A 25990-nucleotide genomic window follows, 5' to 3' on the forward strand; every position below is an offset into this window, starting at 1 on the left:
TTGCGAGCCTGATCGATCTATCGATCATGTCTATGGGTTAAATTCAAGTTAAGTACTGTACTACATATATGCCTTCCTGTGAAGATAAAGATGTCTTACTATTAATTCATACGTGTGCCGTGTACCGTGTACGTGCTATATATGTCCAATGCAAAATCAGCGCAAATGCTGCTCAGTTTAATTAATACTGATCTGATCTGATCCTACATCCAGCTGAGATGCAGTTCCAATCCAACACAGCATCCTTAATCAATCACACAAGTGCAGCACTTACTTGTAACTAATCTCCACTGTAGCACGCACCGGCCCGGGCCATAGCGCATCCCCTTCGTCGGCTAGTTACTACACTTAATCCATGATCCATCACGGGTCGTTGCAATTAATTCTAGCCACTATTCCAATATGGAACAATTTACTTCCATCTCAGCGAACTTAATTATTTCATCCGTTTCATATTATCAGACTTTCTAACTTTTGTCACATTCATATATATGTTAATAAATCTAGACATATATATGTGTGTCTAGATTCATTAATATCTATATAAATATAAAGATAAATAGATCCAAAAACAAGTTAGTCACATACTAGCCCACAAAGCTCGTAGTGAGCATCTCTCCAAGTTTTGGCTTGGTAACTCTTGCAGTTTAATTTTTCAGTATCTCTATAAGGATTTGTTGGTTGAGTAATATATTCTTGCTCTTCTCTGCAAAAAAAAATTATATGAATGTGGGCAATGTTAAAAAATTTTTAAAAATCTATATTCTTGCAGATGTAGTATTTGATTTGATTTCTTATTAATGTATAGTTTGATTTTAATAAGGGAGATAAAATCGGGTACATATTTTGGTGGGCTGTAGTGGGCCACGCCACGTTACACAAGAACTAGACCCAAAACGGGCCTGAAATCCAATGGGCCAATACAGCCATATTCGTATTGCCGCGCGCGATGCGGCGGCGGCGCGCGCCCTAGTGATCGCCGGCGACACGCCGGCACACCCTGGCCTCCTTGTACACCCTTCCCGGCCGGCAGAGGTAGCCCTTCTCCGGCGAGCAGTGCGCGTCCTCCGAGCACACGCACAGCCCCTCCAGCGCGCACCCGTCCCTCACCACGCTCACGCCGCCGGCGCCGGCGACGCCGAGCACCTTGTCGCTCCACTCGCTGGAGAAGAGCCCCTCGGGGTCGTAGCTGCCCTTCACCTTGAGGAACTCGCCGGACTTCGGGTACTTGGCGATGGCGCCGTCGAAGGCGGCGTTCCGGTTCTTGCCCCAGTGCGGGACGCCGCCGTACTTGCGCAGCGCCATCTGCTCGATCTCCTCCACCGCGTCCTCGTGCAGCCGCGGCGCCGCCGGGTCGCGGCTCCGGTAGTAGGTGAGGTCGAGCTCGACGCTGTCCTCAGGCTTGCCGAGGTGCGCCGTCGACGCCCTGACGTAGCGGAGGAGGACGCCGTAGTACACCTCGAGGCCGCAGAGCGCGTCCGGGTTGAGGTCGCGCAGCCGCTGCACGTCGCGGATGAACGCCGCCGCGCCGGAGAGCGGCACGCTGATGCCGGACTGGAAGAAGAAGGAGTTGTGCCTGACGCGTGGGTCCCACGTGCAGGCGGTGAGGAGGCCGTCGTCGGCGCCGGAGAGGCAGGACCCCGACGACTGGATGCGGTTCTGGTAGCCGACCACCGCCGCGCCGGGCGGCGGCGGGAGCACGCCGCGCCTCGTGACGCCGTAGTTGCCGGCGGCGAGGCGGGCTATCGTCGCCGACCCGGCGAGGCACTTGCCGGCGGAGTTCGCCGTCGCTTCGAGGGCGTCCTCGCCAATCCTATTGGCCTGGATGGCGACCGTGGGGCTCGACTGGAAGACGACGAGATCGTAGACGGCGCCATCGCCGGAGGTGGTGTTGGGCACGCGGTCGTCGATCCGGTACACGGCCTTGCCTTGGCTGGGAAGCCAGAGGATGTCGGCGAACTCGTGCTCGCCGGCGAAGGCGGCGACTCGTTCCGCCAGGTCGTCGTCGTCGCGCCGCCGGAACGCCACCGAGCGCTTGAACATTGGTTGCAGCTTTAGAGTTACCTGATCAAATTCAAACTTTCGAAAATTAACGGAGCAGTATTTACAGACAAAACAGGCTAATTAATGAAACAATCAGGTTAAATACTAAGTTGCTCAGTACGGGGATATTTGCTTTCAATGATGAGAAACGAGTAGTAAAGGTTTGAGAGGACATGCCATGTCCCATGTGAGTTGTTGAGTAATTCCGTTAATTAATAACTTCACAAAAATTGGCCAATGCATCTAATTAATAGAAGTGTTCAAATTTCAATGATGATTTTATATTTTCTTGAGTTAATTTTAAGAGTGTATTATATTCCATCTGTTTTGTAAGACTTTCTAAAATTGCTCATATTAATATAGATGTGTCTAGATTCATATCTACATAAATGTGGATAATGCACTAATGTTAGAAAGTCTTGTGAAATAGATGAAGTATGTGCGTGTGCATCTTTGTGTAAAAATATTACTATATAGAGAGAGAAGAAAACCAGCTGTTGAAATGTTGAACTCGTTGCACCTGAGAAATGACCCCGAGCACGCCGAGCGACACCTTGGCGGCGTCCAGCTCCGGGTCGCCGGCGGCGAGCACGCGGACCTTGGCGTGCCCCTCGCTCGCCGGCGCCGGCGTGACGATCCTCATGCCGACGACGTACTCGTGCACGGCGCCGCCCTTCCCCCACACCGAGCTCCCGTGCGCGCCCGTCGACAGCAGCCCGCCGACGGTGAGCCCCAGCCAGTACGGCGAGTGCGGCAGCGCGAGGCCGCCGCCCGCCGCGGCGTCGATCAGCTCCGCCAGCGTCACGCCGCTCTCCACCGTGATCTCCATCCTTCCGGCGTCCACGGCGACCACGCGGTTCAGCGCGTCGGTGCTGATGACGAGGCCGCCGCCGCCGCCGCCGCCGTCGCCGGGGCAGGCCAGCTTGGGCACGCTGTGGCCGTACCGCGTCGCCACCTTCATCTTGGTCCTGGACGCCGCGGCGCCGGCGACGACGCGGAGGAGCTCCCGCTCGGACGCCGGGTACGCCGCGGCGGCGGCGCGGCACGTGGAGCGGTCCGGGAACGCGCCGTACGCGTTGGTCACGGTGCAGTTGGCCGTGCCCGACGCGCACCTGACCGGCCCCGGCGGCGGGCTGGCGCCGGCGAAGCGAACACTTGCGCAGAGAAGCACGGCCACGGCGGCGAGGAGTGGAGCGCCATGGGTGATGCGCCGGCGACCACCCGGTGCACCTCGCCGGCGGCGAGCTTGCAGCTGCTGCATGGTTAGCTTAATTTTTTTGGCCTGTAGTGCGTGATTGCTTGTCCGGTTGGTGACCTGCTGATGGGGCATGTCATTTCGTGCATGGAGTTTGGGTTTTTAAAGGCACGCGGTGCCCTTCCATTTCTCCTTTTTCCTTGAATTGGAGAGTTTGTTTTTTTGGTTCATAAATTGATTTCACATCACGTGGACAGCATTAATGCGAAGCACGATTTTCGTTGAAAAAAACAAACAGCACCCATGCATTGAGCAACATAAAACGTCAAACACTCTCGATTATGGCCCGGATATAAAACGTCAAATATATAATTACACAAGTGCACATCACTTCTGTGCAACTTAAATTACTTAGGCATTGTTAATATTGAAGCCAAAATAAACCTTTTTAAATTTTAACAACATTTTTTATATATGTATTTATTAAAGTTTGGTAAGAAACTAAATGGATGCACATAATTTGACAACTCTAAAAATAAATAAATATGGTTTAAAATGGCATCAATCTGAATAAACCCTTAGCGATTTGACTCTACTCCCATCGTTTCAAGAATGTTTTAAGATAATTTATCTATTTGAAATTACTCCATCCAGCTTAAAATATATCAACATAAATTTAGATGATGGAACATACTCTAATCCTATCTTTTCAAGGGTGTTCTAATTAAGATATTTTATTGTAGCGCCCGTTCCGTCGTGGCGCCTAGCGGGAAAATTATCTCTTAAAAACCCTAATTGCGAAATTTGTTTCTTTGCTTGTTGTCTAGTGTCCGTGCCATCTCAGATCTCAAATCCCCGATCTATCGTCGAGTTCAATCCCGAATCCAAACCCTTCCCAAATCAATTCCTCCGCAAAAGTCTATTTTGCCTCCCCCGGGGTCGATGGGCCGAATTTCTCTCGGCCCATCTTCCCCTCTCCCCCGGCCCTCTCCTCTCCCCCGGCGCGCTCCCGCTCTCTCTCTCTCTCTCTCTCTCGCCCCCTCCCCTTCCCCGGCGCGCTCCCTCTCCCCCTCTCCCTCCGCTCCGCTCCGCCCCGCCCGCCCGCGCGCCGCGCGCGCGTGTGCGCGAGCACCGCGCCGAGCGCCCCCTCCCTTTCCCCTCGCTCTCCTTCTCCTCTCCCTGGCGAGCTCCCCGCTCGCGAAGACGGCCCCCGCGCACCGTCGTTCGCGTGCGCGCCCGCGTGGTTCCCCGCCCGAGCCGCGTCGTCTGCGCCGTCCGCGTCGCCCGGCCCCGCTGCTCTGTCGCGCCTGCAGCCGCTCGGCCCCGCGAGCCAGCGCGCGTGCCCAGCCGCGCCGCCCGTTGTTTCCCGCGTGCGCGTGCCGAGTGGCTGACCGCCTGGTCGCCGCCGCCGTCACCCTCTGCCGCGCCAGCCCGCGCCTGTCGCCCGTGACGTCGCGCCGCTCCAAACCGCCCCGCCGTCATCGCCGTCGTCATCGCCTCGGCCCCGCCACTCCCGCGCTAGCCTCCAAGGGACGGAGGCAGAGCCTCCCTCCTCCCTCTGCCGCGACGCCCTCGCTCCCTCCTCCTTTTCCCGAATAGGCAAGGGGACAAGCCCCCTTTTCTCTCCCTCTTTTCCCCTTTTTCCCTCCCGCCGGCGTCATCCTCCTCCCTCCTCCCTGTCGCCGCTTTGGCCGCGACCGCCGAGCGCTAGCCCTCTCCTTTGACCGCCCTAAGTCGGTTCCCAAACCGACATTGCCATCCTATAAACCCGAGCTCCCCCCCTTTTCCTTTCCTCTCCCATTCACCTCCGCGCCATTGCCGCCCCTCTGTTTCGCCGTCGCCGTTCGTCGTTGCGCGTGTCGGAGGAGCCGGCACGAGCAAGGACGCGGAAGGGGACTTCAGCCGCGCCCTCTCCTTCCTCTTCCCCGGCCCGAGGCCGGAGAGATTACTTCCGCGCCGTCGGCCTCTCGTCACAGCGCCCCTCCTCACCTCGGTGATGCCTCCCTCCGTTCTTCCTCCTCGCTCCATCTCCCCCCCTTAGTTTTCGGTGGTAGCACGAGTAGCCTCCCCGTAGCTAGCCAGCGCCGCCCCGACCGTTGCCGTCGCCCGCCGTGTGCTCGCCGCCGTCGCCGCTCGAGCTCCGTAGCACCCGCTCGTCGCCAGCCTCGCTCGGCGTAGCTCCGCCCAATCCGACGCTAGCATCGGATTCCCGTGGCCGCGTAGATGCTCTCACCGCCGGGAATTGGCCCCTCGTGACCTCGTCGCCGTTTCCCTCTTCCCTCCCCGCCGGTTGCCGCCGCCGCGATTCGCCGCCGTCAAGCTTCCTCCGGCGAATCCGAGCCGTTGGCTCGTCTCCCCTCGTCTCGTGCAACCACCCGGTGTGCTCGTTTTCGCCGGTATCGCCGTGGTCCGCTCCGCCGCTCGCCGCTGTTGTCCGCCGTCCGTTCCGGCCGGCGTCGTCGTCTACCTCCCGCCAGCCCACGTGGCAGCCACGTAGGCGCCACGTCGGCGCCAGCTCAGCTGAGGTTGGGACGGGCCGACCCCGGTCAGCCCTTCCCGTGCGCGCGTTCCACCGCGAGCCGTGAGGCTGCGCGTGGGCCCGCCGCATCCGTTCCTCCGCAGACCGTGCGCGTGCACCGCGTCCCTCCCCCGCCCGCGCGCGTGCGCCGCGTACTCCCTCCGGACGGTGAGCCGAGCCGCTGACAAGCGGGTCCCACCTGGGACCGCGCGCGGTGAGCCCGGTCCACCGGCTCTCTCTCCTCCCTCCCGCGCGCGCGACCGTCTTGGGCCGGCCGGCCCATTTAGCTCGGCCGGACCGCCCCAATTCTCTTGGGCCGCGCCCTAGCCGCCCGAGAAAAGTCTATTTTCCCTCCCTCTTTTCTTTTCTTTTCTTTTCTTTTCCAAAAAGGATTTAATTAAATCATTTTCCTTTAGACCAAAAATCCAATAATCTTAGAAATTCAATACCTTCCCAACCGTAAATCCATTTGACTCCGTTCAGCTTCCAAAATTCCTCAAATCTCGAGATCTATCTAATGGCACGCTTAGAGGTCATTATTAGGGCTTCATTTTCGCCGTTTGTTGAGTTGTCCTGTTTCGCGTGTAGTTCCGGAGCCCGAAGACCCGCAGTGCGAGGATTTCGAGGATCAAGCTCCAGACCTCGAGCAAGGCAAGCCACCTTTGAACATCTTGAGCCTATACTTGAAATTTAATTATGTTGCTTGCAAAATATTATGCATTGATAGGATCGCACTTAATCTGTTGTCCCGTCTGCAAGGCAGATTAGCGGACCTACCTAGTTTGTTGCATTGATCCTTCCTTTGTTAATTGTTATACCATGTTCCCTTGTAACCACCCAGTTGCGCCTCGGAAATCGTGCAATCTGTGCGAGTACCAAAGGGCGCCTTCAAATTTAAAATCTGAGCAACTTCTTGGGTAAAACTTAAGTTTTACAAAAGACTTGGAAAACCCGACACCTGGGTCGGTGCTTGTGAACTAAATGAATTTCCAAAACCGCGGACCGGGGAACGTACCGGGTGTACGGTTTTCCCGTTCTCGCACTTAAGGACCGATTCCTTGGAATTTCATCCAAACATAAGACAAGTACGACCACATGGGTGGAATGGGACACCCCTGGCTGAGTAACTAGCTTATCAGGGGAGCCTTGATGTCGAGAGACATGTGGATTCGCCGGGGTGGTGTCGGGGAGGACCACTGGGCTTCCTGGCACAGTATGGTCTGGGACCTAACCTGTTGTTGGTCTGGGACCCCTCTCGTCGGCATATGGTAAACCTGTGTCGGCTTTCGAAATGCCTTGTCATGAAAGCTTGGAGGTCTCCCGACGTGGCTGATCCCCACGGGCTGGGTGATCCGGGTTAGTAATGTCGTGTGGGTAAAGTGTACCCCCTCTGCAGAGGTTAACAAACTGTTCGAACAGCCGTGCCCACGGTCATGGGCGGATGTGAGGTGATTCCTAGCGTAGTTTTGTTTGACTACTGCTTGTGAAATTGCTGTTGTGGAAAGGGGTTCGCTGTTTGAAAAATCTGCAGCTGATGGGATCAGCTAGGCCCGGGTGGCCGTTTGAAAGTTGTTGGCCCGGGTGGCCGTTTGAAAAGCTGTTGGCCGGGTGCCAACCTTGTTTTAAATTTTAAAGACTGATACATTGCACATACTCCGACCGGTCGAGACGCACCGTCTCAACCGTGTTGTTTGAGAAGCACTCACTTAGTTGTTTTTAGAAAAAGAGTTCAAATAAAATCAACTGCAAAAACAACAGCCTTTCCTTGAAGCCTGCATTAAACACCTATTTTCCCTTGGCTTGCTGAGTACTCCCGTACTCACCCTTGCTCTATATAAATAAACCCCCCCAGTTGCTGAAGAAGATGAAGCGGATCCTGCTGATGAGGAGTTCTTTCAGGAGCAAGCCGGCTACGATGAGTTTTAGGGTTTCGGCCTAGTTCCCAAGTCGCGCCTGTGTTGTTTGGTCCAAGTCCTGCTTCCGTTTCCCTTTTGTAATACAGTTGTGAGCTCGGGATCTGTTCGTAGCCCAACATGACTGTATCCCTACTCTATAATAAAGAGACCGCTGTTGCTGTGATATTCTGTCTCCCTGTGATACCAGCACTGTTTCCTGGGACTGGTATCGATCAACAGGTTAATTTGGAGCGTCACGGGCTAGTTCCGGTCGGTACTAGTTCGGGGCGTGACATTTATCCGTTCTAATTTATAAATGACTATCTCCGTTCTACTCGTGCATGGAGTTTGGCTTTTTAAAGGCCACGCGGCGTCCTTCCATTTTCCTTTTTCATTGAATTGGAGAATCAATTTCCTTTTGGTGCATAAATTGATTTCGTATCACGTGGACAGCATTAATACGAAGCACGATCTTCGTTGAAAAAAACAAACAGCACCCACGCATTGAGCAACATAGAACGTCAAACACTCTCCATCGAATATGGCCCGAATATATAAAACGTCAAATATATACTCCCTTCATTTTAAAATTTAAGGCATAAGTACCATTATCTCAAATACTAAGAAACATCCTAAGAAACAACTATTATCATCTCATTATTTAAATCATCCTAATAAATACAATCGGTGCACCCAATAAATCATCCTAATAAATTCAATCGATGCACCCAATAGAATAACTTTGGACATTAATTTAAAATGATGGGAGTAGTGCATTTCTGAGTGTATGAGCGTGCGAATGAACGTAGTGTGCGTGCATCTATGTGCGTTTCACATAATCAAAAAATCATCAAAGTGTCCGGATCTGACATCAATTATGGATTTGATTTTCGGACTTTGCTGCCAAATAGGGCCACAAAGTCATATATATATGTATTAATGGCCTCATCATAAGTACATATATCAAACATTCCATCTAAAAAAATCCACTTATTAATTATACTATCTTAAAACACTCCTCACAATCACATTGATGCGTGTGAAATAGAAGTGGTTGGAAGCGAACAGCTTAAGCTAATGATACAGAATTTAAGGAAATTCACTTGTACTTAATTTACTAGAAGCCTCAATTACTCTCTACCTAATCTCACATAAAAAATCCCAAAAAAGAATTGCATGTGATACGCACGTCTATTTAGTCAATACACTCTACAATCGGTGCACGTTAACATGTAATCTGTTGCATTGCATGTGTACATACGTCAAGTTCAGAGATAAGTGCCACGATTGATTGCATAGCTGTATCAATATCGAGCACAAGTTTCCCCCTCCCCCCCCAAAAAAGAGAGAGAGAGAGAGAGAGAGAGAGAGAGAGAGAGAGAAAAGATTATCTTACTCGAGCAGAGATTACTCGTACGGCTCCCCTCTGACTAGCTATCATCTGACGTACCAACGAACTTGAAATGAGTAAATCTGGAATTACCTCTTACAAAAAGATCTGAAAAGATAAAATGACCTAATAACATCTATACTTGAGAAAATGAGAACAGGTTTATATCGTAGTAAACGACCTAATTACAACTTCACAAGATTAATTAGTTGAAAAAACATTAACAGAACAAGGCAGAATTTGACATAAAAACGGCACGCAACGGAAGAAAATGGTGGCAGCTTGATAGTTCGATATCAAAAGTATATATGCGTGCAAAACAGCTGACCAAGCTAGAGTCTTGACAAAACTACAGTGGCAACTAAAAGGACAAGACGAGTATTGCATTGGCAAAGAAGTCAGAACTGATAGGAATTTATAAATGGGAAAAACCAGTGCTTCAAAACTTCCAACTGTGTTGAGCTGAAAACTGTATATTAGTGCACTCCTCTCGCTCTAAAGAAAAACTATTTTAGTACACTATTCTTCTGTAAGCTCTATCAGCCTTGTTCAGGCTTACCATGCGTAAACCACCATCACCTCTTACCATTGAACCAGATTGCGTGAGAGAAGATGTACCATCGTCCATCATGGAAGTAGATGTGGGCATTCGGTCTGACCAAAAATTTTAATCTCAGTCTTCGGTCTTTCGACCATTTTGGTCTTTGAAAAGTGAAGTCCGAATTTCAACGCAAAAAGTTAGGACTGACAAATTCAGTCTAGGTCTCGGTCCTAACCAAAATTCAACAACATTTTCATATATGCAAAGAAATAATCAAAATTTTCAACACAAAAATAAAAAAATTCGTAAGCACGTATGAGTAAAGACTCTTATTAGGTTGCATGCCTAGAAGAAATAGGGATGTGAAAATTAGAGTTTAATCCTACTAAACCTAGTGGATTATAGGTTGTATTTAGACATTTTTTTAATTCGGTCTTTTCAGTCTATTCGGTTATCCGAGTATACTAACGGAATTGATGTGAAAATTAGAGTTTAATCCTACTAAACCTAGTGGATTATAGGTTGTATTTAGACATTTTTTTTAATTATGTCTTTTCGGTCTATTCGGTTATCCGAGGATACTAATGAAATTGATCGAACAAATATCGATCTTTCACTTACCTATTAGGACCGGCTTTCTTGGTCTCGGTATTTTTGGTTGGGTCTTTTTCTACCCACCGCCCTACGTGAAAGCGTGGACCACCACCATAGCGACGGCTTGGAGTCCACATGAGTACATATGGGTTCGCGAAGCCTAATCAATTACTCCGGCCTTTTGGGCCCACAAGTAAGCCTATTAGTTGCTGGATTTTGGGCCGGGCCATGTGGAGTTCAGTTGAAGGTTAAAACATTTTCCTTTTTTTTTTCCGCCGTAGATTTGAAAGTGAAACAAGTTTTAAAAATCAGTGAACAAATTTTTGCAAATATTACAGAAATTAATTTAACAGTCCTGAAAGATTTTATGTATCACACGTTGCATGGCCACAAGTACACTCGTCGTGTGCCTAGAGATCGTCGGCGACACGCCGGCACACCCTGGCCTCCTTGTACACCCTTCCCGGCCGGCAGAGGTATCCCTTCTCCGGCGAGCAGTGCGCGTCCTCCGAGCACACGCACAGCCCCTCCAGCGCGCACCCGTCCCTCACCACGCTCACGCCGCCGGCGCCGGCGACGCCGAGCACCTTGTCGCTCCACTCGCTGGAGAAGAGCCCCTCGGGGTCGTACGCCCGCTTCACCCTCATGAACGCCGCGGCGCGCGCGCCGCCGTACTTGGCGGCGGCGCCCTCGAACGCCGCGTTCTGGTTCTTGCCCCAGTGCGGGACGCCGCCGTACTTGCGCAGCGCCATCTGCTCGACCTCCTCCACCACGTCCTCGTGCAGAAGCGGCGTCGCCGGGTCGCGGCTCCGGTAGTAGGTGAGGTCGAAGTCGACGCTGTCCTCCGGCTTGCCGAGGTGCGCCGCCGACGCCCTGACGTAGCGCATGAGGACGCCGTCGTAGAGCTCCACGCCGCAGAGCGCGTCCGGGTTGAGGTCGCGCAGCCGCTGCACGTCGCGGATGAAGGCCGCCGCCCTGGACAGCGGCACGCTGATGCCGGACTGGAAGAAGAACGTGCCGTGCTCGACGCGGGGATCCCACGGGCAGGCGGTGAGGAGGCCGTCGTCGGCGCCGGCGAGGCAGGATCCCGACGACTGGATGCGGTTCTGGTAGCCGACCACCGCCGTGCCGGGGAACGCGCCGAGCAGCTGGCCGTTCCTCGTCAGGCCGTAGTTGCGGGCTGCGAGGATGGAGTTCGTCGTCGACGCCGCGAGGCACTTGCCGGCGGCATTCCCGGTCGCTTCCAGGCCGTCCTCTTCATGCAACAACAAACATCAAGTACATCATGTCATGTCAGCAATGGTATTGGAAAAAATGGTGTACTTGTTCTTGGGAAAGTGATTTCATCCCTGAAAGGGATATCCCCTCGTTTCGTACATGTCACCTAAATAGTCATCGAAAAATTTGAAAAAAATTGGCAACATAGATTAATATGAAATATATCACTCCACAAACATACAAGCTTAAATTCAATTTTTACAAGTTGTAACAAAAATAACAAATATAGCTGTGAATGTATGATAACTATTTTCAGTTTAATTTGTTATTTTTTTTAACTTGAAGAAGTTGAATTTTGTCTTGTATATTTATGGAGTAATATATTTCATATTAATCTATGTTATTATTTTTTTAAAAAAAATTAATAAATGCAAAGAATGAGCACAGTGGATGCATGTATGGTGGATCACGTACCGACGAGCCTTTTGGCCTGGATGGCGAGCGTTGGGGTGGCCCGGAAGCCGACGAAATCGTAGACGCCATCGCCCGGCGTGTTGCTGGGAACGCGGTCGTCGATCCGGTACACGGCCTTGCCATGGCCGGGGTACCAGAGGATGTCGGCGAACTCGTGCTCGCCGGCGAAGGCGACGACTCGTTCCGCCAGGTCGCCGTCGCCGCAGTGCTGGAACGCCACCGACCTCTTGAACATCGGCTGCAGTTTTAGAGTAACCTGGGAAATGACCCCGAGCACCCCGAGCGACACCTTGGCGGCGTCCAGCTCCGGGTCGCCGGCGGCGAGCACGCGGACCTTCGCGTACCCCTCTCTCGCCGGCGCCGGCGTGACGATCCTCATGCCGTTCACGTACTCGTGCACGGCGGAGCCATTCCCCCACACCGAGCTCCCGTGCGCGCCGGTGGAGAGGAGGCCGCCGACGGTGACGCCCAGCCAGTACGGCGAGTGCGGCAGCGCGAGGCCGGCGCCCGCCGCGGCGTCGATCAGCTCCGCCAGCGTCACGCCGCTCTCCACCGTGATCGCCATCCCCGCGGCGTCCACGGCGACGACGCGGTTCAGCGCGCTGGTGCTGATGGCGAGGCCGCGGCCGTCGCCGGCGCCGGGGCAGGACAGCTTCGGCACGCTGTGCCCGTACCGCGTCGCCGCCTTCATCTTGGTCCCGGACGCCGCCGCCGCGGCCACCACGCGGAGGAGCTCCTCCTCCGACGCCGGGTACGCCGCGGCGGCCGCCCGGCACGTGGACCGGTCCGGGAACGCGGCGTACGCGTTGGTCACGGTGCAGCGCGCCGTCCCCGACGCGCAATGGACGGGATCCGCCGGCGGACTGGCGCCGGCGGCGAGGAGGCGCTGCACCACCACGACGGCGACGAGGATGCCATGGACAGCGCGCCTTGCTGTCACTACTGAACCTTGCATGGTTTGTTGGTTTGCTTGCCTCACGTCTTCGCATGCAGTCGAACTAATGATGTATTCGAGATAATTAAATTGAATTGGACGGCAAAGGGGGCCAATGATGAGCTTGAATTTTGACTTAATTTGATTAGTTTTATTATGTAAGATTGATTTGGTGTGTATCACGGGTGTAGTGCATGAGTTTGTCATGTCACTCTTCTCAGCTAGAGGCCGGCCAATCTGTGAGTGTTTGTGCAGGCTATCTGCTGGAAAGCATATTCGTCTGGAAATAATTCAAGGTTGGTGATGATTAGACATCAAGCCTAGCAAGTTTCTCACTTGAGCTATGTTGATTTTATGCTTTATGTTTCCTTTCATCAATTAATCATTGGCTACAAAATATATTTATTAATTCCATGTGGTATGCAAGTATGCACCAAATGAATGGACGTGATATATTCATCAAAAATTATATCGCCCATGTCCGTTTTTCATTGCAATTAATGGCTAATAAAACAAACCCTTCCTAGTATGTTTTGCTTATCTTAAGATTCTCGAAGCTTACGTTTTAAACACAATACTCGATCTGCCTTAAAATATAGTAAACATAGTATTGAATTAGACACATCTTACTACACTACGAATCTGGATAAACTCTACATTTTTTTAAGTATTAGGATGATTTAGTAATATGTTGTTATATTTTAGGATAGATGGAGTATAAGTATAGAGGAGGGGAAAAAATCATGATCAAAATATGTCATCCTTAACAGAGAATCTCAAAGTTTTGATAAAATTTATGATTCTTTCGATCGAGATGCAGGACATTTATAAGACTGTCTCAGGATTTCATTCAAAATTCTTTAAAATTCCTACATTTCAAATGGGGCCTTAACGGGCTTAGGCCCTGTTTGGCTAATGGGATAGGGAAATGATTACCCACCCAACAAAAAATATCTTTAAATCCTAGCCATTCATTCTCTCTCTTCCATTTAATACACTTCATTCATTTCTCAATTCTAATCCCACCCCCGATTTCCCATTATCCAATCACATATTAGTGCTTGGCAAGCGGGCAATACAGCTGTAACAGTTATGAGAAGAAATGGCGGGCTTCCGCAACGGTGTACAGTTTCGGCCCACTATGAACTAGGCCCAAAGATTATAGGCCCGTGACGTCCCTGCCCGGTTGCAATCCAACCTCTTGTCCAATACAACAAAACGACACAAGGGGAAGCAGTTCACAATTCCGGTCTCCTCCATGTCGACGTCATCGCCGGCGATGGCGCCGCCGTCCCAACCTCCGCCGCCACCGCCGTCGCAGGAGCTCGACCTAGACGCCTTCCTCCCCTCCTCCCCCACCTCCTCCTCAGTCTCGGAACCCGATGGCGACGGCGCCGCCGATCACCGCCGCGCCGTCGACGACCTCCTCCTCCTCCTCTCCTCCTCCGACTCCGACACCGACGAGCCGCCCGCTCGACCTAGCCCCATCGCCCAGCTCAAAACCCTAGCCAGCATCCGAGCCCCAGCTCCGTCCCCTAAACCTTCGCCTTCCCCATCCCCTTCGCCCAGGAGATCCACATCCGCCTCGCCGTCGGCGACGCTCTCCTCCCTCGTCTCGAGAACCTTCTCGAACAACGCCGCTTCGTCTTCCTCGTCGAAGCCTCTCCCTTCGCTCTTCCGCGGCGTCCGGCCCAGCCCCAAGCCCGGCGCTGCTCTCGCCGCCGCCGCCGCCGCGTCCCGCGCTGTCCTCACCCCCCATGCCGCTGCCATCAAGTCCCGGCGTTCCGCCTCCGCGCCCATCGAGAAGCTTCTAGACGAAGGCTCCGGTTCCGAAGTCTCTGAGGAGTTTCCTTCCGCTGGAAATTCGGAAGCGGGAGTAGCGGAGAAGACTAATGCGGAAGGGAATGCGGATGTGAGCAAGGAAGCTACCAGTGGGAGTGGTGATGAAGAATTGGAAGCGGACAAACATGGAGAAGAGGTGCGGTTCGAAGAAAAAACTGAGCCCACTGAGTCGGTGGAAGAAGTTGCTGCTGATTCTGCTGTTGCCGAGAATATCAACGAGCATAAGCAACTTGGAGGTGAAAGTTTGGCAGAAACTGATCGACCTGCGGATCAAATTGGTCTCGATGATGAGGAACATGTAGATGACCGAACCGCCGATGAAAATTTAGTAGAATTTGGTGATGTTGAGGATCTGGTTGGGGCTGCTTGCGAGGAAGATGTTGATGATGAGCAGGAATCTGAAAGATCCGAAACCTCTGTGGAAGAGCATTCGGAATCTGAGAGCATTATTGATAAGGCAATCGAAGAGAGGTTGGAGATTAGCAGGAAAACTGAGAAGATTGTGGAGAAAAGGCCTAAGTTGTCAATGAAACCACTGGAGCAGGCGGAGGAGCTTGAGAAGAGGCAGGCTTCTTTCGGGCAGCACTGGGAGGAAGGAGCAGCAGCACAACCCATGCATCTGGAGGGGATTGGAAGGGGCCAACCAGCTATTGGTTACATGCAAATTGAGGTTGACAACCCTATAACTCGTGCCATGTCCTCCCAGTCATTTGGACAGGACCATGGCTCTCCCCAGGTGATGACAGTTCATAAGAGCTATATAGCATTGGGAATGTCTAAAGGATCTGTCATTGTTATACCAAGCAAATATTCCATCCACCAAGCTGACGATACAGATGCAAAGGTTAGTCGTTGGTACTGTTGCGAATAACTATTGTTTAGTTCATGCTATAAATCGAATGTTGTTTAAGACTATTCAGTATTATGTGGACTCAAAGATGAATATTTAGATAACACTTAGTGCTAGACATATTGGAAGTCTTGTCTTCCTTGAGTTGAAAATAAGTATAGCTATCCTATAGATAGGTTCTGAAGTTTCATAAACAATGTTACCATAAATACTGATTTTATGATTCCAGATGCTTTTCTTTTGGAACCAAGGTGAGAAAACTCAATCATCGGTGACTGCCATGTGCTTCAACCAACAAGGTGATCTTCTTCTAGTAGGATACAATGATGGCCATATGACAATCTGGGATGTACAGAAAGGTACAGCTGCAAAAGTTATATATGGTGAGCACACAGCACCCGTAGTGCATGCTTGCTTTATCCGCCAATCTAAAGCCATCACTGGTGATTCAAAAGGGCTAGTGCTGTTGCACACATTTTCCATTATTCCAGTAATCAATCGCTTGACCATCAAGGGAACCCAGGTATGGATCATTATTTCCAACGTGTATACTTACTTGATCCCCTACTGAATATATGTCTGGCCTGATAAAAGTTAGCTACAATTTTCCAGCGCCTTTTTGACGGAAACACCGGAATTGTGCTCTCAGCCTGTCCTCTTCTAGTGGATGAATCATTTGGTTCTAGCAACTCTTCTACCCAGGGAAACCTGACAACCTCGTCTGGTGGTGGTCTTAGCAGCATGATGGGAGGTGTTGTTGGAGGTGTAGTTGGAGTTGATTCTGGGTGGAAGTTTTTCAATGAAGGTTCTTCTCCAATAGAGGATGGTGTAGTAGTCATGTTTATTATGCACCAACATGCTCTTGTGGTACAAATCATTTATATAATTCTAGAAGCATTTTATAACTTTTTTGCCATATGTATGTGAGCTCATTACCATCTGAACTCTTTCTTAGTTACAATGTTCTGTGTTTCTTCTGTTAGGTTAGGCTCCGTACCAATATTGATCATGTTGACCATATTGAAACCTTCTCTAGACCAGATGGAGCACGGGAGGGTTCCATTGCATATGCTGCATGGAAATACACAACATCCTCGAGTGATTCACCATCAATTGGTAAGATTAGGTGGCCTTATCTGTGGGCATTGATTGCTGTCTAAATTATTATGTTGTATTTTCATGGACTAATATGACAACACCATAGTTGAAGAACAAGTATCATGGCTTGCACTTGCATGGGATCGTCAAGTTCAAGTGGCAAAGTTTGTTAAATCAAAGATGATTAAACATAAAGAATGGAAGATTGATAGTGCAGCGATTGGTGTTGCCTGGTTAGATGATCAAGTATGCTAAAAGCTCACTCTTCCATAATCCATTTAGTGTGTGCTCTTTTTTTAGGTGTAAAATCACATCACTATTTTTTTTCCCAGATGTTGGTTGTACTTAATTTGCGAGGGCAGCTCTGTTTGTTCTCCAAAGATAGCAATGAGCTTCGCAGGACTGTATTTGTTCTTGATGGTTATATCTTCGATGAAAGCATACTATACCATACACATTTTTCTAACAGGTTTGGCAACCCGGAGAAGCATTTTAACAATTCGGTAGCAGTAAGAGGTGCTACGGTGTATATTCTTGGGCCAAATTTCCTCACAGTTTCCCGACTTCTTCCATGGAAGGAGCGGATTGAAGCACTAAAGAGAGCTGGTGATTGGATGGGTGCACTGGACATGGCTATGAAACTTTATGATGGCCAGACACAGGGTGTTGTTGATCTCCCGAGAACAGTTGATTCTATACGAGAAGCCATAATGCCATATTTAGTAGAGTTGCTGCTGTCATATATACATTATGTATTTGAATACATTTCAATTGCTTTGTCAAGCCATACTGGAAAAGGGGGTGCATCAGATGGCCTGGTAGATGCTGATAGGTCCCTGCTGACACAGAGAGAGGAACAGTATGCACGTGTAGGGGGGGTTGCAGTTGAGTTTTGTGTTCATATTGGACGAAATGACATCCTTTTCGACACAGTCTTTTCTAAGTTTGTTGCGGCAAAAAGTGGAGGTACGCTTGTTTTAATTTGCTCACAAGGACTAGTAACCTTTCCTTTTGGTTTACCTCTGAAGTTGTACTTTGTTCATGCCTTATTTTTGCTAAATACCTGTGGAAGTTGATTTGCAGTCCTTCCTTGTTCATCGAGTGTATCTAGATCTTCTTTTATACTTACTGCACTTCCTTAATTCATTGCCTATTTGTTTGCATATGTCTTGTGCTGGTTGATTAGATAGTGCATGTACATGTTTTTGCTGTTAAATTGCTGCTATAACTTGAAAAGGCTGACATGGCATCGATGGCAGGTATGTTTCTGGAGGTGCTAGAGCCCTATATATTGAAGGATATGCTTGGCTCTTTGCCACCTGAGGTGAGCAACATCAAGGGTTTACTAATGTTAACACAGAAGTCTTCAAATGAATATACATTTCCTCCAATCTGATTTGCAGATTATGCAAGCACTAGTAGAGCATTATAGTAGCAAAGGATGGTTGCAGCGAGTTGAACAATGCATTCTTCATATGGATATTTCTTCATTGGATTTTAATCAGGTATACATAATTTGCATTTAAGGTGTAAGAAATACATCGCTTATCACGCATGTTCTGTTGCATATATTGACTGATAAAATGTCATGCCTCATAAAAATTTTCAACTTCTTTTGTTTCCATCAAAGTTTGGAATTCAGAATATTGTGTTGAACAATTATAAGGCTGACTCAATTTGTTATGCTTCTGTTATATTCAGGTAGTCCGACTGTGTCGTGAACATGGGTTGTATGGTGCACTAATTTATTTGTTCAACCAAGGTCTGAAAGATTTCCGCACACCTCTAGAGGAGCTTTTATCTGTCATTCAGAACGCTAGTAGAAAAGAAGGTGCTTCTACTTGGTATGTCGTTTTGTGGCAATACTTGTCTAAAAGCCCATAAAATTATGTTCATAAACAAGATAATTATGTGTACTGTGTTCTTCAGTTTTTGGTATGTTAGATGAGCATATTTTTATTATTCTGAAGTTCCTGATAAATATGTGTTCAGGAAAAAAAATGATTTGATGAACCTTAGTAAACCCCATGATCATAAGTTATTTTCATTTTTCTAAAAGTTACACACATGTGACTTTAACATGATAGTTTCATTATCCTGAAGTTTCTGATAAAACCGTGTTTGAGTAAATTGCATTAATCAGTCAAATAATAGCATTGATTACCTTGCTATTATTTACACGGATGATTTAGAATGCGACTTAGATGGTCTTGATTGCCTGAGGAAAAAAAAACCTTTATGCATGAGCATGCACAAAATGGCTGACAGTATGTAACGACAAATATTTGCTTCTTTCAAATGGAGGCAAGGATGAACAATACTATGTGGAGTTGTGGACTTGCTTGGTTTTGCTACATACTCACCATTATACTTTTGTAAGACCTTACTAGTACTGCACATATAGCTAATCTCTTACCCTATAATTATTCTTTGCTGAAACAGCTACAGGATGCTTGTTTACCTGAAGTATTGCTTTCAGGGCTTAGCATTTCCTCCAGGTTAGCGTCTATATCATTTGTGAAAAACAATTTACTCTCATGAATTAATGCTAGGTTAGTAGTTGGACCATAAACTATGTTTTTTCCTGTGCTACACTGCTGTGTCTTGTGTTAGGCCTGGAAACTTGTGAATTGTAAAATGCTCTAATAAAACTATATGCTAAAATCTTAACTACTTTTTTTGTAAAATTAGAGAATTCAAGTCTACCATGAGTAGGCCTTTTGGGTCTCTCTACCATGAGATGTAGGTACTATGTCATTCTCATAAGGATGTCTACTTGTTTCCCATCAAGATTACTTGTAGAACCAGGAATACACATGAAGCTGCTGTATAGAATGTTCTTATTTTTTTAAAAAAAAATATTGATGAGATACTTCCACATGATTTATTTTTCAGGGCACGGGACAATTCCCCAATCCCGCCTTCATTCAGTACGAGAAGAACTATTGCAATTTTTGCTTGAGGAGTCTAAGACTTCCAGTACTGATGTATACAAGAGCTTCAAATCCTCCAGTGAAAAATGCCCAAACATATGCTATCTACTATGGATGGATACTGAAGCTGCTTTGGAAGTTCTCAAATGTGCCTTTGCACATGAGAGATTTGAACCTAGAGACAACCCATCTAGTACTCCTGATGCACGTGTCTCAGAGGATGGAGACAATATTAATATTGGAAGCCCTGACAGTGAAAATATTATGTTACAAAATGTGGTGGACACCATTGTGGATATTGTTGGTTTGGAAAATGAGGCTATTCACTCAATTGTTATTGGAGCGGCTGAGTCAGAAATTTGGCCTTCAGAGAAGGACTTTGGTTATCTAATCGAGTTTGTGTCTTTTTTTGTTTCCCACAAAAGGGCAAAAGCATCTCAAAGAGTTGTTAGGCACATCCTCAGATATCTTACTTCATCCAATATCCTGTCATCTGATGATAAGAAAACACCAACTCAAAAAGAAAAGGAAGTTCTTCAGCTCTTCGATGCAGTTCCTCAAACTGATTGGAATTCTGATTATGTGTTGCATATTTGCTTAGACGCTCATTTTCACCAGGTTCGTGAACATTACACTTTGACAGTTGAATTCTATGCTATGGGCTATGGCACACGCTCACAAATGCCTTTTAGTTTATGACTGAATAATCTTGTTACTGTACAGGCTTGTGGATTGATATATATGACCAGAAAGCAAAATTTGCCTGCTTTAGAAAGTTACATGAAGGATACACTGGAACCATTCCATGCTTTTATCTTCATTAACAAAAAGCTATCCGAATTGGCCGATTATGAAGCTTCGTCATTTCGTTCCTCAGTAATATCTCATTTTCCTGAGCTAGTCAAGCTAAGCAGGTGAAATTGATAATTCATCTAACAAGTAGATCACATATTCGTCAACTAGATTCATGCCTGCTTGTTTGTCTTTCTACTGAATGCACTCATTTTCTTCCCTATGCCTCTTCTCAGGGAGTGCGCTTTTGTCTTGGTCATTGATCATTTCCACGATGAGATCCAGAAAATATTATCAGAGCTTCATTCTGATCACCACAGCCTCTTTCTTTTCTTGAAAACTGCGATTGAAGTGCACTTGTCAGGAAAACTGAATTTCAGTGAACTCAATGCCAGAAAAAATAGCACAGTTGAACTTCAATACTCATCCCGTGAACTTGAATTTTATATACAGAGACTTTCAAATCTTCCCAAGTTGTTGGACCGCAATCCTGTTATTATGACTGATGAGATTGTTGAACTCTATCTGGAGGTAAATGTATTGATTTTTTTTTTTAGAAACCAAATATGTCGATGGACTTTTCAACTGTTCAGGTCTTAGGTCTGATTGTTTGTTCCAAATGAAAAGAGTCTGGTGAAATGTCATGGCTGGAAAAATTGTGTTCTTTATGGCCACATCTGCTGTGTCTCTGTAGAGCATAGCCACAGGCAGTGTGCCAATAATAGAACATGAAGGGTACCTTGTCCATCATATTGCACATGGTGGTCAATTCTCTTGAAGGTTGATTGTCTTATGGTTTTGTAGAGCTTTGGAGTCTGATTACGCCTGCAACTGTCCATGAAATCAGTACTTTACAGTTCTCCATTTTGTTGTGAATATTATAGTTTTGCTTTGTTTTTTTGTCTTATGATATTGAAAATTCTGATATATAAAAGTAATTGTGTGCAGTATGTAATTGAAATTTTGTGGTGATCACAACAATTTTGTGTGTTATCTTCATCCTAACTATTACTAAAAAAAAAAATCTTTCTTGCACAGCTTCTATGTCAGTACGAGCGAAGGTCTGTTTTGAAGTTTCTGGAGACTTTTGACAGTTACAGATTGGAGCGGTGTTTGCATCTTTGTTTAGATTATGGGGTTACAGATGCTGCTGCATTCTTGCAAGAGAGAGTTGGTGATGTTGGGAGTGCACTGGCACTTATTCTAGCAGGTCTTGATGAGAAAATCAACCTATTTATTTCTTCAGTGGAAAATGCTTTCTCTGGGATTGCATCAAAAAGTATATCTGAGATAGAGCAGCCAGACATTGTTCTAAAAATGAGTGAGGTCTTTCTTTTTTTTCTCCTGCTCATTTAAATGCTTGCTTGGACAACCTCCGTTGTATACATGGTAAGTAGGTAACATATTCAATATTTTTTTATTTTGAAGGCTCATCCTGTGCTTGATGCATTACGTGCTGCCATCGGATTGTGTCAAAGGAATTCACAAAGATTGAACCCAGAGGAGTCCCAGTCCCTTTGGTTCCAACTGCTTGACTCGTAAGTTATGCTAACATATTAATACTACGTTACGTTATTCATATTTATAAGTTTCAAATATAATTTTTGTCATCTCAGTTGCTGGTTTGTTAGTAGCATTTTATGATGTAAGATTTTTCCTTGTTCCTTGGAATATGAACCTGTGACATCTTGCAAGCTGTTAGACTTCTGTTCTACCCCTTCTCATGAAAATTGTACCGTTCAGTTTTCTCACTAGGCTGTTAGACTGCTGTTCTACCCCTTCTCATGAAAATTGTACCGTTCAGTTTTCTCACTAGGCATGCTCTTAAACACTTATAGGGAGTTGTTACCATGTATACTTCAGATCCAAATATAGAGGGTAAATTCAATGTCCACATACATAAGTGTGCATTGAGAGTGTTGGGCATGAACTGATGATGCTGAATTGTATCTATTGAACTTTTTCTACAGTGGCCTCAATTTGTGAGTCATAACAGATAGTAAGCATGATCAGTGCCTTTGTCCATTGTGAATTCAGACAAAAAAAAAATCAAACAAGGCCTTAATTTTTTCTTATGATAAATTTTCATTAGATTAATTGGCACTCTCAAAAGGATATAATCAACCTATAATATTGGAATTGCATAAGGCTTTCTTTACAGTCGTATGATTTGTCATGTTTGTTGCTTGCTGTGGTCATACAAAGATATCTGTCTTGTGTTCTGATAGATGTATTGACATCAATGTTGTTATGTTATCAATTCAGCTTCTCAGAGCCCCTGAAAAAATTGTATGGAAGCAAGGATGTAAATGGAAAAGGTGTCAGGTCTAATGGGAGTGAAACATCGAATAGACAGCCAAAGGACAAAGGATTCTCACGAAAAACAAGGATTTCAGCTTATCAGAGGTGCTTGAATGCACTGCGGAGAGTATTTTCGCAGTTTGTTGGAGAAATAATCGAGGCAATGGCTGGACATATACCCTTACCAGCAATCATGGGAAAGCTATTATCTGACAACAGGAGTCAAGAGTTTGGTGATTTTAAGCTCGTTATACATAGAATGCTGTCTATGTATCTTTATGAAAAAAGAATACTGGTATGTCCATATTGATTTTTATCCCATACGCAATTTACTTGCTGCTATAGCAGACCAGCAATGCTTTAGGCTTTTCCATGCTGCTGTAATGTAAAATCATTAGGAAATTCCTGAAGTACACATCGCTTAAATGATCAACAGACTTTAGTGTTGTTTTAAATTGAACGCTTGTTTGCTACTGCAATTGCTGGGGTAAATGAACTTTTATATTTTGTTTGATAGAAAAGAGTTTCTAGCTCCCTTGATACCCTTTTTTAGGGAAACAATAGGGGTGGACCCTATTGAAGATATATATTTCTTCTCTGATTTCTTATGCACCTGCCTGCAGGAAACAGCCAAGTCAGTAATTGAGGATGATTCATTCTACACCTTGAGCTTACTAAAGAGAGGGGTTTGCCATGGACTTGCTCCACAGACTTTTGTATGTTGCATATGCAACTGCTCTCTTTCAAAAGAAAGTGCTGTTTCAGCAATACGAGTATTCAGTTGTGGACATGCAACTCATCTCCAATGTGAGTCTGAACAAAGTAAGTCATCCAATAGGGATTCCAAAGATGGATGCCCAATTTGTCTTTCAACTAGTAATACACAAGCCCAAAACAAATCACCTATATCAGAGAATGGGCTTGGGAAACATTTTGGGGCTGAAAGCGAGGTATCACATGGCACCTATCATACTCATGAAACAGATCATGTCGACAGATCTCGTGGGCTTCAGCAGATGTCACGGGTAATAATATCTTTCCACTTATCATACATATGTCAACTACATCCAAAAGTTTTTCCAATGAGTAGAACTGATTTCAGTTATACTTGGAAGCCTTGATCAAGTTATAACCTTGTACTCTTGTTGAATATGGCAATCTACTCCACTTTTATAGTATTTTAAATTTATTACTGTTTCATCTAAGCTGATACGTTCCAAGTGAACGTGGCCTACAGGATAGTACTGTAATTCTGTAACAAATCGATTCTCCTTTTTGCAGTATGAAATACTGAATCATCTTCAGAGGCCACAGAGTTTGCATATAGAAACTGTACCTCCATTGAGGCTTTCACCACCAGCGATATATCATGAAAAGATACAGAAGAGAACAACCACGATGGGAGAATCCAGCAAGCATTCAGTTAGAACTGAAAAACCCCAGAGAATATGGCAAATGAAGGAACCAAGATCAAAAAGATCAGGGAACCGAGTTCTGCCAAAGTCAAGCATGTTGAGTGAGTTTGCGCTTCACATTGATTAAATAAATAACAATGGCACTCTATGTACTCCATTTTGAATTTTGTTTGCTCTATTTATGTTTCTTTATTCTTCTGTAGGTTCTCAGAATAATCAAGTGCGATAGTGTAAATATAATATGGTATGAATTTGACAATTCTTAAAATGGTAAGTGGTAACTCTGTTGGTATAGGTTTTTTGTCTGTTTTTTCTCATGTATGGAGTCATTATTGCGATTAATCTTTGAATCCATTCAAAGCTAATTCGACATTTTGTGGCCTTTGGAAAACCATGTCAAATGTATTGCTTAGCAAATCTTCATGGTCCCACAGTGTAGCACAGCAGAGCACAATGCAAGGCTTAAACTGAACGTCTGAACCTTACATTTTTCTGTAACTTAATAAGAATAATATATCATCTATGTTAAACCTATCAGAACTATTTAGGGCCCTCATCATCACCATGATCAATAGAAAATGTGAGCAGAGGACACCTGGAAGTTGGAAATCAATTTAGGCATGCAAAAATGAAAGCACGAATAAGCTTTGAAATTGCTAGATCTGGAGTAAACTTGAAAATAGATAGTGCCGTCTAGATTTATTCGCATGCAGTGTTTTTGAACTATAGGTGGAATATCGATAGGGTTTCCAATTCCTATTGTACTGGTTTATACACGCTGCAATCATTATGGATTTGCTCTATTTTTCTTTGAAGTAATAGATAATGAGCTGTTTTTTGGGTTCCTTGCTGAAACCAGATTCGAACTGATACAAACTGATTTGGATCGAGCCATCATGTTTCAACTTTCAACTGATCATTGATTTGCCAGTGTGGTTGTGCTGCTCTTCCTTTGTACTCAATTCTCATCTTGGTGATGCATTAAGGCTGTTTGGAGTAGTGCAATTCTTCTCCCACGGTACTTCTGTTGAAGGTCACTATCTTTTTTTTTCTCTTCATTTGGTCAATGTTTTTCTTTTCTAATCTCGTTATCTTTCAGCTGGGGAGATGAATACCAGATCTCAAGGCAAAGGCGGGAGCGGAGAAGGGCAACTAGATCAGGTGACCCTGAGAAGCTTTAACTTAGAACACAAAAAAACTAATGCGATAGAAAATTTTTTGGGGGGCAATTCATCATGAAGTATTTCTGTACAGAGCGAACACGTGATGACGCCATCCTTACACTTAGCATTACATGACTTTCTTGCGTTTCGACTTTTCTTTTTGTGTAAAATGTGAAGTACACAGGAACTCTGCGATGTATAGCATATGAGACATTACATGATTTTGATCAACTGAGCAATGATATCAACACTGGTAGTACATATGCACAGTGCTCTGTTCTTTATGGATGTGATTGATAGATTATGGACAATCGTTTATCGGTATGAATTAAATATTATATATTATAAACCTAAAAAATAGCTTAGAACGAGTTAGCTAAGCAATGATGATGATGTAGATTTTTTTTTTTGAAGTGGTAGCTTATGATGATGATGTAGAATTTTTTTTTTAAGTGGTAGCTTGCCAGCTGAGGTACGCATAATCTATACTCCCTCTGTTCTAAAATAACTTAACTCAGGATGGGAACAAAGATTAATTGTACTAGGATATATCTTATCCTATCTTAAGTTGAGTTGTTTTTTGGGATGGAGAGAGTAAAACTTGTCGTTGCTGCAAAATATTGTTCAGCGTTGCATCTTGTGATGTTTTCCCAGCAATGTCATTTTTCATCTCAAAACAACAAGAAACTTTTGACGAGATGATGAATGATCACACACACACACCCAAAAAAATCGCAATCAAAACAAGTCTTGCGGGAGCAGCACTGGCGTGAAGATTGAACAAATAAACATGC

General features: G+C 46.3%; 3 protein-coding genes across 6 annotated transcripts; 1 reads left to right on the forward strand and 2 right to left on the reverse strand.

The window, feature by feature from the left end:
- Window positions 1-775: 775 nt before the first annotated feature.
- On the reverse strand, window positions 776-3414 carry LOC4328142 (L-gulonolactone oxidase 2). The gene is made up of 2 exons (XM_015769483.3): window positions 2564-3414; window positions 776-2064 (listed from the first exon to the last, which is right to left on the reverse strand). The coding sequence occupies exons 1-2, from the start codon at window positions 3371-3373 to the stop codon at window positions 970-972; spliced, it is 1905 nt and encodes a 634-aa protein (XP_015624969.2). The 5' UTR covers window positions 3374-3414; the 3' UTR covers window positions 776-969.
- A 7082-nt stretch (window positions 3415-10496) lies between these two features.
- Window positions 10497-12877, reverse strand: LOC4328143 (probable L-gulonolactone oxidase 6). Its single transcript, XM_015769348.3, has 2 exons — window positions 11869-12877; window positions 10497-11431 (listed from the first exon to the last, which is right to left on the reverse strand). The coding sequence occupies exons 1-2, from the start codon at window positions 12821-12823 to the stop codon at window positions 10587-10589; spliced, it is 1800 nt and encodes a 599-aa protein (XP_015624834.1). The 5' UTR covers window positions 12824-12877; the 3' UTR covers window positions 10497-10586.
- Window positions 12878-14031: 1154 nt separating this feature from the next.
- Window positions 14032-25457, forward strand: LOC4328144 (uncharacterized). 4 transcript variants are annotated; one of them, XM_015770541.3, is made up of 21 exons: window positions 14032-15488; window positions 15724-16017; window positions 16107-16361; window positions 16478-16610; window positions 16699-16838; window positions 16925-17558; window positions 17852-17916; window positions 17996-18097; window positions 18294-18436; window positions 19035-19090; window positions 19488-20143; window positions 20249-20439; window positions 20554-20848; window positions 21356-21643; window positions 21746-21855; window positions 22583-22913; window positions 23242-23643; window positions 23900-24134; window positions 24237-24303; window positions 24893-25066; window positions 25133-25457. In XM_015770541.3, exons 1-19 carry the CDS (start codon window positions 14061-14063, stop codon window positions 24260-24262), a joined length of 5784 nt encoding a protein of 1927 aa, XP_015626027.1. In that variant the 5' UTR covers window positions 14032-14060; the 3' UTR covers window positions 24263-24303; window positions 24893-25066; window positions 25133-25457. The 4 variants fall into 4 exon arrangements, with proteins under 4 accessions (XP_015626027.1, XP_015626028.1, XP_015626029.1 ...); XM_015770542.3 differs by having other exon boundaries at window positions 24893-25051; XM_015770543.3 differs by having other exon boundaries at window positions 24965-25066.
- The last annotated feature ends 533 nt before the right edge of the window (window positions 25458-25990 follow it).

The sequence above is a fragment of the Oryza sativa genome, chromosome 2 (genome assembly GCF_034140825.1).
Source record: "Oryza sativa Japonica Group chromosome 2, ASM3414082v1".
In the NCBI taxonomy this organism is placed as follows: domain Eukaryota; kingdom Viridiplantae; phylum Streptophyta; class Magnoliopsida; order Poales; family Poaceae; genus Oryza; species Oryza sativa.